The sequence below is a fragment of the Gordionus sp. m RMFG-2023 genome, chromosome 2 (assembly GCF_954871325.1).
Source record: "Gordionus sp. m RMFG-2023 chromosome 2, tfGorSpeb1-WG-v2, whole genome shotgun sequence".
NCBI lineage: Eukaryota > Metazoa > Nematomorpha > Gordioida > Chordodea > Parachordodidae > Gordionus > Gordionus sp. m RMFG-2023.
The window spans coordinates 30,145,775-30,164,069 of record NC_088776.1 but is presented as its reverse complement, the minus strand read 5'-3'; the positions used below and the strand labels follow the sequence as shown (position 1 = coordinate 30,164,069).

The following is an 18,295-nucleotide window of genomic DNA, read 5'->3' as shown; positions in this document are numbered from 1 at the left end:
AGGGGGGGGGCTGCATTGAAAGAACGTTTGCCTTCCAATCGTGAAGTCGCAAATTCGAATCCCGGGGATGGCAAAAAAATTTTAAAAGAAAAATTAACATTACACTATATAGTCTCCTTAAATTTTAAATACATTACGGAGATACGAAAACGATCAGCATGTGATTATGGAGATTATATATATTAGATATCATAATTTTTTTATATAAATATTTTCAAATAATTGTTACAATTATTAAATACTTATAAAAAAATATATATTGGCAATAAATTAGCTCCGTGATGTTGGCCGAACATTTGGAAGCACTAACGATGAATCATATGTCATTTTTAGTGCTTATTTGTGCTTCAATCCTTATAGTAGCCGAATTTAAGGAAAAAAAGTTATAAGCAAAAATAAAAATTTGTGCCAACTTCACGCTTAATTGACTGGAAGCACTAACGATGAAACTTATATCATTCTTTAGTGCCTCGTTAGTAGAGGTTAGTGCTTAAATCACATTTGTAACCGAATTTAAGAATAAAAAGTTATTGAAAAAAAACAAAAATAAACAAATATTGGCGACGTGCCAAAACAAAAACTAGAGTAGTATTAAACATCCGGTTTACGCCATTATTTAGTGCTTAATTAATGTATTCAAATTCAGTTATTAATTTGGTTAACCGCCTATGGAAAAAAGTTATAAGCTAAATAAAAATTATGACGTCACGATCTAAGCGTGAGGTTGGCCGAACTTTTGGAAGCACTAACGATGAAACTTATATCATTCTTTAGTGCTTAGTTAGTAGAGGTTAGTGCTTCAATCACTTTTGTAGCTGAATTTAAAAATAAAAAGTTATTGGCGAAAAAATAAATAAATAAACAAATATTGGCGACGTGCCAAAACAAAAACTAGAGTAGTACTAAACATCCTTTTTCGCCATTAATTAGTGCTTAATTAATGTATTTAAATTCCTTTATTAATTTGGTTAACCGCCATATGGAAAAAAAGTTATAAATAAAAATTATGATGTCACGATTTAAGCGTGAAGTTGGCAGAACTTTTGGAAGCACTAACGATGAAACTTATATCATTCTTTAGTGCTTCGTTAGTAGAGGTTAGTGCTTCAATCACATTTGTAGCCGAATTTAAGAATAAAAAGTTATTTGCGAAAAAATCAAATAATGGCGACGTGCCAAAACAAAAACTATAGTAGTAGTTAACATCCGGTTTTCGCAATTATTTAGAGCTCAATTAGTAAATTTGAATTCCGTAATTAATTTGGATATCCGTCGTATGAAAAAAATCGTAATACGCTAAATAAATATTTAGAGGTCAAATTTTGGCCAGAAAATTATGAAAGCACTAACGATGAAATTTATATCCTTCTTTAGGGCTTCCTTAGTAGAGGTTAGTGCTTCAATTACTTTTGTAGCCGAATTTAAGAATAAAAAGTTATTTGCGAAAAAAACAAATAATGGCGACGTGCCAAAACAAAAACTATAGTAGTACTAAACATCCGGTTTTCGCCATTATTTAGTGCTTAATTAGCAAATTTGAATTCCGTAATTAATTTGGTTAACCGTCTTTATAAAAAATTGTAATACGCTAAAGAAATGTTTAGAGGTCAAATTATGGCCAGAAAATAATGAAAGCACTAACGATGAAATTTATATCCTTCTTTAGGGCTTCCTTAGTAGAGGTTAGTGCTTAAATCACTTTTGTAGCCGAATTTAAGAATAAAAAGTTATTTGCCAAAAAAACCAAAATAAACAAATAATGGCGACGTGCCAAAATAAAAACTATAGTAGTAATAAACATCCGGTTTTGCCATTATATAGTGCTCAATTAGTAAATTTGATTTCCATAATTAATTTAGTTAACCGTCTTTATAAAAAATTGTAATACTTTAAAGAAATTTTTAGAGGTCAAATTTTGGCCAGAAAATTATGAAAGCACTAACAATTAAATTTATATAATTCTTTAGAGCTTCCTTAGTAGAGGTTAGTGCTTCAATCAGTTTAATAGCCTAATTTAAAATAAAAAAGTTATTAACAAAATAAAGAAAAAAATCTAACAGCGACAAACATTTTATTTTCACCATTATTTAGTACTTATTTTGTAAAATTGAAACCCCAAATAATTAAAAAATGCATATTGTCTTTTTGCACTTAACCTATCAATTGTTTCCGTAGATCATCTGCCATATTTGAGTAATATAATGTTTTAGAAGCTTATATATATATTAAGGTTCCCAAAATACATGAATAGCTATAACCAAGTCACAAAATATTATTTCCACTACTGCCTAAATGGGTCCATTGAACCTCATTCTTGTGTAATAATTATATAATTTTTATTATTTTATTGTAACAACTATATTTTTTCTCCAGTATCTATTATTCTGAGGTGTCATTGAATGATATAGTTAAAAACATTCTCAGAATATTCTTAATTCAAATTGTTCTTTTTACATAGTTTTATTTTATTCGAAAAAATTACGCATATATTTATTTCTATCATAAATTTTAGTTATATTAAGATAACAATATTATGAAGTACCCGTCGAACCGTGCTCAGGCCTAATTTTTTTTAATAAATCGGGTTCGGGCCTAATATTTTTAAAAAAAGGGCCTGGTAGGGTTGGGCCTAGAAATTTTTTTTAATATATCTAAATTTATCAATTATATATTGAATTTTTAATGTAAAATAAAAATATTTGATTTTATTTATAGAAAGTAGACAACATATAACATATGTCTTTTATTTTGAGTAATTTTAAAAATTATTTTCTATATTTAAATAAATTCGCGCATGATTGGGCCGGCCTACTTGAAAAATTAGGCCCGCATATCACTAATACTTATGCAGGAATTCTGAGAGTTACCCTGGATTCGATAAATTACTGCCATATTAATCCTTCAAATTTTCTGACACCTTTCTAGAAGCCTAAGAAAATTTTAGACCAAAACATTAAAAAAATTTTTTCGATTCATAAATTTGATGTTCGTCTTTATTAAAGTTTTATTATTAAAAATTTTTTTTTTTAAAATTATATCAAAATCAAAATGTATTTTACAATAATTATGGAAAGTTATTTAACTATATAAGAATGTTTCACATTATGGAAATGTGTTACATACTATAAAAATTTACAAGTAATCAAAATTTTTTTGAGTAATATGAAAAATTAACCACAGAATTTCCCACATGTGATTAATAAATGAACACTCAGCTGTAAAACATATAATGAATAGAAGCCTAACAGCTGCACACATTCCAAACAATCTTGAACCATCAAATTTATCTCAAGTAGATGGTTTAAGACCTGATGGTATGACAACCATACCTTGGGCCCTCGGCAAATCACTCATTAGGACTACACGTGTGTCTCATCATTCCTTTCAAACATAAATTTCAATTTAATAGCATAAAAATAGACAAATATAAAATTTTTAAAAACTTCATATTCACTCCAGTAGTGACTTCTACTAAAGGGCATTTTTCGCCCAACATTTATGTTTTAAAAAAATCTGGTTAATAAAATACAACTTTTCACAAATAAACCCAGAGAATTTCTTTTTATTCGACAAAAAATTCAAATAGAAATTTTTAGAAATAATTATGATTCCTTTTTAGGGACTCAGTTATAGAATTTTATTTTTAATTATATAATTATAAATTATAATTTTTTTAATTAGGTCTTATTACATATTATATATATTTTCATAATCCTTGTATTAAAATTTTTTATAAAGACGGTTAACCAAATTAGTTACGGAATTCAAATTTACTAATTGAGCACTAAATATTGGGGAAAAACGGATGTTTGGTATTACTATATTTTTGTTTTGGCACGTCGCCATTATTTGTTTTTTTTCGCAAATAACTTTTTATATTTAAATTCGGCTACAAAAGTAATAAAAGCACTAACCTCTACTAAGGAAGCCCTAAAGAAGGATATAAATTTCATCGTTAGTGCTTTCATAATTTTCTGGCAATAATTTGACCTCTAAACATTTCTTTAGCGTATTAAAATTTTTTATAAAGACGGTTAACCAAATTAATTACGGAAATCAAATTTGCTAATTAAGCACTAAATAATGGCGAAAACCGGATGCTTAATACTACTATAGTTTTTGTTTTGGCACGTCGCCATTATTTGTTTTTTTTGCAAATAACTTTTTATTCTTTAATTCGGCTACAAAAGTAATTCAAGCACTAATCTCTACTAAGGAAGCCCTAAAGAAGGTTATAAATTTCATCGTTAGTGCTTTCATAATTTTCTGGCCAAAATTTGACCTCTAAATATTTCTTTAGCGTATTATGATTTTTTCATACGACGGTTATCCAAATTAATTACGGAATTCAAATTTACTAATTGAGCTCTAAATAATGGCGAAAACCGGATGTTAACTACTACTATAGTTTTTGTTTTGGCACGTCGCCATTATTTGTTTATTTTTTCGCAAATAACTTTTTATTCTTAAATTCGGCTACAAATGTGATTGAAGCACTAACCTCTACTAACGAAGCACTAAAAAATGATATAAGTTTCATCGTTAGTGCTTCCAAAAGTTTGGCCAATTTCATGCATCGTGACGTTATAATTTTTATTTAGCTTATAACTTTTTTTCCATATGGCGGTTAACCAAATTAATAACGGAATGTAAATACATTAATTAAGCACTAAATAAGGGCGAAAAAAGGAACTCTAGTTTTTATTTTGGCACGTGGCCAATCTTCGTTTATTATTGTTTTTATGGCCAATAACTTTTTATTCTTAAATTCGGCTACAAAAAGTGATTAAAGCACTAACCTCTACTAACTAAGCACTAAAGAATGATATAAGTTTCATCGTTTGTGCTTCCAAAAGTTCGGCCAACTTCACGCTTAAATCGTGACGTCATAATTTTTATTTAGCTTATAACTTTTTTCCTATATGGCGGTTAACCAAATTAATAACAAGCACTAAATAATGGCGTAAACCGGATGTTTAGTACTAATTCTTAAATTCGGCTACAAAAGTGATTGAAGCACTAACCTCTACTAACTAAGCACTAAAGAATGATATAAGTTTCATCGTTAGTGCTTTCAGTCAACTTTTAAGCGTGAAGTTGGCACAAATTTTTATTTTTGCTTATAACTTTTTTTCCTTAAATTCGGCTACTATACGGATTGAAACACTAACGAAGCACTAAAAAATGACATATGATTCATCGTTAGTGCTTCCATATGTTCGGCCAACTTCACGCTCAATAAATTCATAATAAAAACAAATCATGATAGCCATTTTTAGAATTAATGGACCATTTTAAAATTAATATAAGAACCAGGTCTAACAAAAGTATGAGCACATTGCTCAAATTTTTAAAAAGGATTGCTTTTACAGAGTTTGAAATTAGAAACCTTGAAAAAATATCAGATTTAAGAACGAAGAACAACTTTTTCAAATTTTTAAGAACCAAAACTTTTTTGTCAAGGAGACCTGCAAATTCAATTTTTTCAGTCTCACCTTGAATTCCAAAGATTTAGTCCAACCTGTAATTTATTTTTTGGCCCAGCCTAAATTTTTATTTATAATTAAATTTTATATAAATTAGACCTATTTTAGAACTGAATGTTTCACCTGTTAATAGATTCTATTCTTAATCTAAATAAGTGTTATTTTTTAATTCCTAGATAGAAACAGAATACAATATGAATTCTGAGTCTGATTCAGCATGCCAAAGACTCATTATCTTTATTTGACGATTTCCCAAATTTAAAATACTCTTTATTAAATATAATGTGGTCCTTATATCAAGTGCTCCCGTAGAGCGTTTATTCAGTCTAGGGAAGCTCATTTTTGGAGAGAAAATAGCGCGTCTCCTAGATAAAAATTTTTAAATCAATTTGTTATTAAAAGCAAATAAATATTTATTAAACTCTAATTTTTATGAAAAATAAATGTTTTATTTTTCAATGCAAATATATAAGATATTTTTATTCGATGTAAATATAAATATTCTATTTTCCGATATTTTTTTCGGATTAATTATTTTTTTATATAAATAGATTGTATATTTCTTTAAATAAATGATTATAATTTATATATCCTAATTTTTTTATATTAATGCGTTTGTATAAAGTAACTTATAATGTAAATAGTTACTTTTGAAAAATAACTGTAACTAATAACTAATTACATTTGTAAAAATGTAACTAGTAACTAGTTATATTTTTGTCAATGTAACTAGTAACTCTAACTAGTTATGTTTCAAAAGTAACTTATACAACACTAGTTCCGATTATATATTTATATTGAAGGTAATAAATATATCAGAGACTTGTGTAGGTACCATTTGCACAGCCTGCCCTGGATTTTTTAAAAATATATTTTATTTATTTTCAATTTTTATAGATAATTATGGAAATACATACCGACCTTGATATCTTTAAAATTTTTAGGCCCAGCCTGGGTATATTTAAAATAATTAAAATATGGCCTAAAACCCCTGTACCTGTATCAAAATATATTTTCTCATAATTATGATCATCTTGAAGAATGGATCCATATCATGAGAAGATGTAAACTTATTCAAAACTTTGTGGATAACAATTTACCAAGGAGTGCTTTGTGGCTTCCTGTAAATATAAAACCCTTAAGGAAGGATCCATTCCTACAATCTAATAAATATTTGCATTTTATATGATTACTAGCTGATGTCCCACAAGAATGACAAGGAATTAGTATTCTCCTTGATTTGATGATGGATAAATCAGAAATAAGCCTAAATGAGGTGTGAATCAGAAATTTTCCTTATTTTGATGAGAGTTAATTCCATAATTTTCATTATTCTAATAATACGTTAATGAAGTATATATACTTACTAGTTAATAACCCGTCAAGAATGACGGGGTTGAGGGGTAATTGTTTGTGTATATGGTACTAAATATACTTTATTAATATATTTTATAAAAATATTAAAATTTAGGCGAAAAAGAGGTAAATTTGTGAATCACACCTCTAAGATATTCTTAATTTCTGATTTATCTATCATCAAATAAGGGAGAAAAGTATGATGACCTGTTTATCTTGAAGGGTACAATAAAATATAAAACTAAGAGTACCAGAGTTCAGTCAGCATTGCTGAGTCCGTCAAAATTGACGGGGAATGAGAATTTTCTCCTTACTCTTATGATAGTTGTTACCTGTTGTTTGAAAATAATATCCAATTAACCCCCTCTCACCTTCAGGTCAGGACCAATCCATTAAAACTAAGTTTAAATGCTATGTTTTGAGTCAAAATATATTTAAAGCTTTTAATTAATACCAATATCAATATTATTTGTTAAAATATTACTGATCATGTATGCCTATTATTTAATATTGAAAAAATTCCCAAGCAAGGTCCCCAACCTCAACCAAAGATCATAATAATTTTGGTAGTTGAGAACTGGAATAAAATATTTAAAAAAATCATAATGAATTTAAAAATACAATTAAAATCAGATTTTATGGGCCTTGGTTTATTTGTTTTAGGTCAATGTCTGATCCATAGTTAATAATAAAAAAATTCCCAAGCGTCCAAGCTGCTAATAATTTAAAAAATTTTCCCCAAGAGTAGCCCAACATAATTTATAAAAATATTTTCCAAGCCCAGCCCAACCTATTATAATTTTAAAAAAATTTTCTTAAACCTGGCCAACCGATATTAATTTTGAAATTTTTTTCAGCTTCCAATAAAAAAATATTTTCCAAGCCTAGCCCGACCCATTATAATTTTAAAAATAAAAATATTTTCTCAAACCTGACCAACCGATAATAATTTTGAAATTGTTTTCCCAAGCATGGAACTTCCAATAAAAAAGATAAATATTGATATATTTAAATACTTTATCATAATATAGTTTCATATATAAGAAGAATTGTATTATAAAATTTAATATAGAGGCTGGAAAGAACGTTTGTCTATCAAACGTTAAGTCAGTGGTTCGAATCTCGGTAATGTATAAAAAAAAAATTTAAATAAAGTTTTCTTTTTTAAATAAAATAATTTAACATTAGAGGTATATTTGGCTCCTTCGATTTATTTTGATAGGAAAGTTGATACCAAAAATTAACATTAAGGTTATACGAAAATGTTCATTTCTTCATTAGGCTGTGTCCTATATATCAAAAATTGCATAAAAATCTGGCGCAATTTGAGCGAATCTAACGAAAAAAATAATATAAGCTATTTTTAATAGTAAATTAAAATGTTGGCCTAAATGATTTTTTCAATTTGCGCAAATCATGTGATTCTTAAAAATTATACGATTCGTAAAACTTTAATCATTTTTTCCTTTAACTTTTGCGAATTAATAGAATAAAAATGACGAACGAATATCAATTGATGGAAACTATTAAACCTTATAGATATTTGTGGTGTATTAGTGACCTTAAATACAGAGACACTGCTGGTAGCAAGATCAAATTGGAGGAGATTGGAAGGAGATATGATCTTACGAAGAAATAAAAAGAAAATTTTCTGGAATAAAGGCAAAATTTAATAAAATTTTTGCTATATCCAGAAAATCAGGTATAATTATAAATATTATTTTATATTTTAGGTTCAGGTGCTAATATTTTGAATAGCAAGCAACTCAAATTTATTGAGGATTATTATTGGCTAAAAGAAAATGTTGAAGATATTTGTAAGCATTCTGAAGCTAGTTTCAGTTTGAAACTATCTAAGGATTCTATTAATGAAAAAATATCTCCACATGTGTTATAACAAAAAATTAGAACTATATTTTAATCTCTATTTTAGGAATATGAGCCAATCATCCAAGATGTGTTGAATGTTCAAACATCATCACATTCACAGGTATTATAACATGAAATTAGATCTATATAATAAACTATGTTTTAGAATGATGAACCTAGTGCACAATATATCTTGAATGATATAGTTAATACATTTAGTCCTATAGACATGAATATGTCTGAGAATGAAATATTAGAAGTTAAATATTTATTATATATTTTATTAATTTAATAATAGTTAGACAATTCTAATATTGAAAATATTTATCCTTGTTCCTCTAAAAGGAAAAATTTTGAAAAATCTAAATCTAAAAGAATTAATAAAATTAAAAAATATGATACTGAGAAGATGGATATATTTAAAGGCAAATATTTATTATATTTAATAATTATTTATTTTTGAAATAGATTTTGCAAAAAAAATATCATATGATGATGATATTCATCAGGCATTTTTTAAATCATTCCAAACAACCTTTAATCGAATGACTGAAAAAGAAATATACCAAATGAAATTGAAATTTTTAGATAATATATCCTTATATATGTAATCTTATATCTTTATTTTTTATACCATATTTATAATATGTTTAACATATTTTGTATATTTTTATAATAAAAATTATTATATTTAATGATTTATTAAAAAATGTAAATTTAGTCATTTAAGCAGTCTTCCTCATTAAATTAATTAAATAACTTTATTCAATATAATCAAAACAACACTTTTTATTGAACTTTTTATTGAATATTTATAAATAAATTATATAACTTTGACAAATGAAAACATTCATAAGAGATATAAGGTTATGAGAATTAAAAAATAAATGCTATACATAAATTTTATATCAAATTATTTACAAATAAGTTAAATTTTTCTCTGATATTATTAGAGCTTTAAGTCCATCGCTGGAAATGAGATTGTGTAAAATTTGAAATTGGATATTCTTCATGTACTGGTGTACAATCATTTCCCTCAAGATCAATAATAATATTATGCAAAAGGCAGTCAGCCTTAACTATTTGTATAGTGTTTGTAATATTTGTTTCTGAAGGTTTGTAAAGATGTCTGAATTTAGCACTCAATATGCCAAAGCATCTTTCTATTGATACTCTGGCTTTTGATAATTTGTTATTGAAATTATTTTTATTGTCATTTAAATTTGTTTTATATGGTTTCATAATAAAATCCAATAGGGGATGAGCATCATCACCTACAAATATGTAAGGTGATAATATATCTGTAGAAGGTAAGAAATTTGGATTGGGAATTTTTATAATTTTTCTGATCATCCCTTCATATAATAGGTTTTTGTAAATAAGCTTCTATCTGATATAGAACCAGGAAACCCAACCTCAATCAACATGAATCTAGAAAAGAATTAAAATTTAAAAAATATATAATTACCTAGCTTTATCATCTGCAACACCTTGAATCACAATGGAATTGATTTTTTTATAATTATAAAATGTGGATCCACTTTTTTAGGTTGTTTTATTTTCACATGTTTTCCATCAATAGCACCTATTATATGAGGAAAACCTGATTTCCTGAAGTAACCTGCTGATATTTCAAGCATCTGTTGAACTGTTGGTAAACAGAGATGCTTGGGTTGAAGACCTACCCATAATAACCTACATGTTGCTGTGACAATTGTGCATACTGATGTTTTTCCAATCTTTGCATATAATGCTATTTTTCTAAAGCTCATACCAGTTGTCAAATATCTATAAATATATACAGATTATAAAAAAATAAAATCATCATACATGAGTGTTATATAGAGACGATGCTTCATACTAATAAGTTTTTATGTTTAACTATAGTGGTGTCTATAGACTCCAAATTTATAAGAATGTAGTTGAATGTTTCCACATGCATGTGGAACATCTGACGAAATTTGTCAGGATAAGATGGAATACTATCAAATATTTTAAAAAGATCATATATACCGGCCTTCTAAAAATCTATGCCTTCTTCTACGCTCAGTCGTATCAACAAATATATAAAAAATAGAAATAGTAAATCATTCATATCAAACATTTTAAAATTGAAAATAAATGTATGAATCGGGGCATGTTTCGTATCTCTCAAATCTCCCGTAATTTTTGCGATTCGCAAAAATTTTAAGAAATTTTTTTTTTGATTTAGGACACAGCCTTAAATATTATTGTCAGATGACACAATAACAGAACTAGAAAACATTTTATACATATTTGACATATAATTTAGACAGGTTGTGATGGTGATAAATAATTCACTTCCCATTTGTTCAAGTCAAAATAATTATCCCAACCACGAAGATGATTTTCTATCTTAATTACAAATGAAAGAAAATAACAATTAAAATATGTACACCAATGGCGCCCCAGCTAAAAAGTGCAGCAGAAATATTTTTCATGAATATTATTGTGGGCCCCAGAGCAAAAAAATGCAGCTGGAAATATTTTTAAATATATTATTGTCTTATTAATATTTTCCTTTATCTTATTAAATAAATATTTAATTACATTTATTTATCACATTTCTACTAATTAACTATATGCAGTAATTTCTATTCCAAATTTTCCTTAGCGTAATGTTTATCCACCATTCTCAAATTTCCCGTCAAATAATTTCATTTTTTTTCACTTTTAAATTATGGATATAAGGGAATTTTACACATTGATGATGACATTCGGGATCCTAGTCATCTTTCAAAAAGCAAAAATGTATAGAAGATAACTTTAAAATATTTTATTTTATTTACTTTTAGTGATTAAAATCTTTAACATACAAATAGTGTTGTTAAACGGCTCGATTTGAGCCGAATTTTAAAAACGGCTAACTTAATATTTTAGAAGAAAATCCCTAATAGATGTCCAGAGCAAAATTATTAGGCTTGCATAATATTCTTCAGGATAAAACATTGAGTTAGCCGCTTTTAAAATTCAGCTCAAATCGAGCCATTCACTACATACAAATAATGGAATTGCAAATGGAATAATTCTTGATATAAATGAAAGTCAGTATATAAGATCAATAAAATGTTAGCTATACAATAAATTGTAATTTATTTTATGGGTAAGCCTAATTATGAGGTGTTATATTATACAAAATATTTTTTTCACAATTTAACAAAAGTAGAGCACAATGATCATCCATATGATACAGCCAAATAAAGATAATATTAGCCTAGAAGAAAGGCATATACTTCTTAAAAGGGTATTAAAGACGGTAAGCGGAAAATAATTCTCGGAAAAAAACAGGAAAAAAATCCCCAAAAATAATTTCCCGGAAAAAAATTCCCCGGAAAAAAAATCTCCTGGAAAATAATTCCCCAGAAAAAAATCCCAGAAAAAGATATCCCCTGGAAAATAATTCCCCGGAAAAAAAATCCTAGGAAAATAATTACCCGGAAATAATTTCCTAAGGAAATAATTTTTTTAAAAAAATTATCAAATATAACCCTGCCGCTAAAACAAAGAAAATATTTCTAAAATTTCAGTATTTTCTGAAAGTTGAATATTTATTCTCGACATTTGAGGATGTTTTTAGCATTATTTCTATTTTAATTCTAAGCGATATAGGGCAATCATAAAATATGAGAATTGATAAATCGGTTGGTAGCTTTAATACTTATAATTTAGTAGATAGCTAAAAAGTATAAATTTGTGACATCTTGGAAAGAAAACATGATGGATTTTTATAGAAATAGATGAAAATTATGGTTGTAATTTAAAATTGAAAAAAGAAGTGAAAACAAATTTTTTCCTAGAAAAAAAGGAGATAATTTCCATAATCTACTTTTCATCTTATGAAAACAGATCATTTAACCTTATTATATTTACCATAAAGGGGGAGGGAGGATATTTCCAACCCACACGCTACTAAAGTTAAAAAAATATATATAACATTAAATATGAATAATAGAACACTATTCTGTTCCGTACGTTTATATCTCCCAGACAAAAATTACAAAATGGATATTTTTTATTTTAATATTGATTTTAAAAATTGTATCTGATTACAAATTTTCAAAAAAGTACTTATCCAAATCAATGATAACAAGGGCTTATTTTAAAGATGGTTGAAGACCTTAATCCAAGAACTAATTTTAAATAATTAAACGCTACCAAAAAATATACTATTTATTCTAAAAAATAATCATCTTTATTTTTATAAATATTATAATTTTAAATATATAATTCATTTAAGAAATCACACCAGGGACTTATAATAAAATAGAAACTTATTTTATTTGATAATCCTAATTTGTTCCTTAATATTATTATTATTTATAACGTTGAAAGTAAAGTTATGTTCAAATAAATTTATATATTGGGGTAATATATTGTTTGTTCGAATCAAACGATTTTCATTTTGTTATATTATTACTTTTTATAAAATTTACTTTTACCATTTTAAATATTTTTGACAATTTTAATAAATTAATTTTTTTATGTTTATTCTTCCGTTAAATAAGCACGGTAAAATTTATCATGAAGGCTATTCCTACAATTATCATAAAATTATAATAAGTTTTAAAAGACACAAATTTACATTATATAATGCTGAAAAATGTCGCTATTTTGAAATATTACAGTGAAAATCATTATTCATTGGATAATATGCCTCATATTCATCCTATAAACCCACATGAATATAAAACTGAACATAAACACTAAGAAAAGAAAAGTCTCTGAAACAAAAATACTTGCCAAATATACGCAGAAGAAATGTCTAAATTGTCTCCCGAATCGAGACAAACCCTTCTGAATGAGGAGTAACAAGCGTACACTTATAAATCACAAAATAAAGAGGTTTCCTCCTATTCCGACCCATTGGAAGAATTAAGCATTTCAGGTTAAATCATATTTAAGTAGTGCTGTAAAGTAACGTCAAAAAAGTAACGTCGTTACCTTTTTTGAAGAAAAGGAAAGCCATTCGTTACCTTCTTCTAGAGGTAACGATTATCGGTAACGCGTTTCTTTTTTGTGAATAACGGTAACGCAAAACGTTACTTGAATTTTTTCTTAAAAAATATTTAAAAAAGAAAAATATATTTTCAATAAAATTACCTTTATTTATTTTTTAATATTAATTTAAGCCGAGTTTTTAATTCATATCAACCACCCTTCCTTCATTTTTATTTTAAATTCTCGTTGTTAAATATTCAGTCGAATGTTAATCTAATTAATATTCAATCAAAATTCAAAGCAAATGGTAATAAATATTATTGTTCTATTTTATAATTTATTTTAAGAATATTATGTCCATAGTACTTATTAACTCTTCTTTGGTCCCAATTTGAAACATATTTTACACCAATAAAGAAAATTAAGGATATAAAGTCTACACTTTGTAAATGTAAATTATGTTCCAACACAAAATATTTCATCCTCAATGTCAGCAGTTCAAACTTTAAAAAGCTTATGAAGGTAAAAAGATGAATTAATATATTATAATTTTAAACATTACTTTAATAATAGAATATTATTATAAAATATCCATTAAAAGAAGTATTCTTTCATAATATTTTGAAAAGCTTAATCATGAAATTAAAATATAATCAATTAAATTGTACAATAGTATAGGGCTGGGAACCAAGTTTTAAAACCCAGATTAAGAAAATATTGGTAATGGTTCAAAATATTATATTGGGTTTAAACAATATCTTCTATTTCTTGTTTTAGTATTACTATGGTTTAACTTCAATTGCTAATAAATTTTAAGAATAAAATAGTGATTTTAAAAAACTTTGTTTAGATAAATATATATGGAATAATTAAAGAGATTAATGAACATGTGAATAGTAATAAAAAAAATTGAAGCCAATCAACTCACACTCATTGAGATGCAGAATCCACCTACATCAAAGATAAATAGCACAATAAGCTGTTAATGAATCAGTTTTCAATTTTGTAATTGAAGAATTACAACCATTTTCAATTGTAGAAAGCACTGCATTTATTAATATTACAAATAATTGCAGCCAACTAAAAATGTGATGTTTAGGCTAAAGAAATTAGGGAATTTATTTTGTATAAAAATTGTCTGTACAACTGTAGATTCTTGGTCAGCTTATCATCGGCATATTAAATCCAAGAGGGGAGGTTGGGTCGCAACTTCCGCCAGGCTTTCCACAAAATATATAATTTATAGATAAATAATATTATCCTTTAAAAATTCTTCTAGACACTCTTGAGAGGGTTTCAGCTTGCTTAGTTTGTAAAAGGCTAAACCAAAAACACAGATTTGATTATCTAGCAAAAATAATCTTTAAAATGTTTACCACACATAAGATAAGTGACCAAATGCATTACCGACAATGATAGAAATTATACAATAGCTTTCAAGTAAAAAAATTATAATATATTTATTAAAAATTTATTAGAGTATATGAACAAGGAGAGGAATCAAGTGGGCGATGAAATAGTTCCTCTGCCATTAATAGATCTATTTAAAAATCAAAAACTAATGATAGTATTGTGTACTTACCTAAGCATCATTCCTGTTCAGCACACACTTTAAATCTCATTGTAAATGTTGACATTGGGCAGGTAACGATGTCCATTTTAAAACCATTTCAAAAATTACATTTTCTAAGTGTTGGCCATTGTAAAAAAAATATGAGCAATCTTCAAACTGTGCATCCATTTTTAAGGAAAACACGGGAAGATATCTGATTAAACCTAACAAGATGGAACTCTTTTTATAACTGTGAAATAAATAGCTAGTCTTATTATGGAGACTTGCCAAAAATTTGACGAATCTTGTAATAAATCTGAATTACAGATCAGATAATGACAAGTATGTAAGCCACTTATTAATTCAATCCTGAAAGGCATAAATAAAAGGTATACAGTTCAAAAATTACTTACAACATGCTATATTTTGATTATCTTTTATTTTCAATAGATTCAAACACATTTATAAAGATGAATATAAATATCAGCAATAATTCATTTGCTATTTAAATTGGATTGATCCTGGATAAAATTAAAGGTCAACAAAGATAGAATTTGAGATAAGATCTTGATAAAGAAATAACAGATTTAATTCCTTTATCCAACACACATATTAGAATATTTTTTTATAAAAATAAAAAAAATTTTGATGAGGAAATGAGTGAAGATTTTTGTGAAGATGATCATTAAGCTTTTTTCAAAATGATACATTAAATATTTTTAATAAATTTCCTGAATTAAAATTTTTATTTATTAAATGTAATACAACTCTCCCATTCTCTGCACCAATTGAACTTGTGTTTAGCATGGCGAAAGGTGTTTTGAGCATTAAGCATATTGTTTGCTAGGTCATAATTTTAAAAAATCAATTGTTACAAAAAGATATATCTTGTATATAATAAATTATTTTTGATAATTATCAGAGACCTGTGCGGTACCATTTGTAAGGCCCAGCCCGGATTAAAAAATTTCCAGCCAAGCCCTGCCCTGATTTTTTTTTAAAATTTTTTACAGCCCAGTTTGGGTTTAAAAATTTTAGGCCCGGCCATTTAAAAAAAAAATTTTTTTGAGGCCCAGCTTGGATTTTTAAAAAAAAATTTTTTTAGGCCCAGTTCAGAATTTTTTAAAATTATATTCGACCTGGTATATACAAAAAAATCATTATTTCTTTATCATATTTTTCGGCGAGTATTATTATTTAATAAGCAAGTATATTTAATGTTGTTAAACGGCTCATTTTGAGCAAATTTTTAAAAACGGCTGACTCAATATTTTCGCCAGAAAAATATTGACTGAGCCTCAAAATTTCGACACAAAATATTGACTGAGCCTCAAAATTTTGATAATATATGTCTAGACCTTTGCTTCTTCTATGAGAAAAATTTTCAGGCTTGCATATTATTTTTCTGGATAAAAAACTGAGTTAGCCGTTTTTAAAAATCAGCTCAAAGCGAGCCGTTTAACAACACTAAAAATATTTTATTTTTTTAAATTCTAGACAGATATTTAGTATATTACAAATTGATACTATAAAAAATTTGTGTAAATAATATTTTGAGAATATACTATGTATTTATAAAAAAAATTTAATAAATAATAATGTATTTAATCCTTTGCATATTTATTCCATGGCAGGAAAACAATAATTTTATTATGTAATAGATACTATGAGTGTTAGCTTGTGTTAACTTTTACCAAACATTATAATAATCATAACTATACATAATCATTATAAACATATCTAAATGACGAATATAATAATTCATGTTGTATAAATTTTTTAAAAAAATACAGCCGAGCCCGGTCTGGGTATTTTTTAAAAAAAAATTTTCACCAGCCCAGCCCAGTCCGGGTATATTTTAAAAATTTATAATATGGCCCTGCTCTGGTACCCGGGCAGGCTTAGGGCCTGGCCTGCAGGTCTCTGATATATATATATGAAAATTTTTTATAAAAAAATCTTATCTTATTATATATCCTTTTTTGTATAGGTTTTAAATATTATTTGCAGGAATAAAATATTTTTTGTATATTATATTTAATTTTTAAGGTAACCAGTACCTGTTACTTTTTGAAATCAGTAATGTACGTTCCTTTTTTAAAAAGGTAATGAGTAACAGTAACACATTCCTTTTTTCATACATAACGAGTAACGGTAACATATTTCTTTTTTGTAGTAACAGCACTAGTTGTATATTATTATAACATTCAAGAAAAATTAGGTCCCCTAATCTTGTCATGAATGTCATATTGGTATGCATCTTTACAATTTGACAAGTTGGGTTTTCTATTATAACAAGCCATATTTTCTACTTTAGCAAACCTAAATATTTAGTATTGGTATGTCTAATTTTTTGGGTATTGGTATCAATTAAAAATAATAATATAATATACCAATGCCACAGTGACTCAATTCCATGTTATCTAATGAAGAGAAACAAAGGCAACAAAATAAATCAAAATGCTTAAGATTAATTAACAATCATAAATTAAAAAAATATATTTTATACTATATCAAGTAATATATAAATATTTAAATTGATAAAACCAAAAATTTTTTAAAGATAAATATATTTCTCCCTTGTTTCCCTGATATTAATAAAAATTTAATCATTTTATTATAATCTTTAATAGTTTTAATAAGGTTTAGTGAAATATATGTAGATTAAATTACTTTCAAAAATTGTGAAGTAGGAATGTGCATCATCGTTGAACATGAGAACATTGTTAAATTAAAAAAATTAATAAAAGTAAATTATTAGTTTCAACTTTAAACTATTGGTTTTTAATAATTTTGGTGTAATCTATTTATTAAAAATTTGGGTAATCTTATCTTATCTTATTCTAGAACGTTGGTCAAAAACCTGTCTAAAGTGAACGACATATTTACGTGATACGTGATATATAGCGCTTTTGTCCTCTAACGTTGAAGATTCAACAGAGCTATGCTAGGTTTTCCTCATTTGCATCTAATTGGAACAATTTAATTTGGGTATAAAAATAAAAATATGAGGAGCCCTCCACACGTTTGTGGGCAAGCCGCACGTACTTGTAGGCACAACATTTCGAAAAAT

At 26.6% G+C, this 18,295-nt stretch overlaps 1 protein-coding gene across 1 annotated transcript in view; it reads right to left on the bottom strand.

Moving 5' to 3' along the window:
- The window catches only part of LOC135923120 (peptide methionine sulfoxide reductase-like), a 43,143-nt gene extending 25,074 nt beyond the window's left edge, over positions 1–18,069 (bottom strand). The window contains exon 1 of the mRNA XM_065457698.1: positions 17,896–18,069. Coding sequence (XP_065313770.1) covers positions 17,896–17,946 — 51 coding nt within the window. The 5' untranslated portion in view covers positions 17,947–18,069. The remainder of the gene's footprint in view (positions 1–17,895) is intronic.
- Between the last annotated feature and the right edge of the window lie 226 nt (positions 18,070–18,295).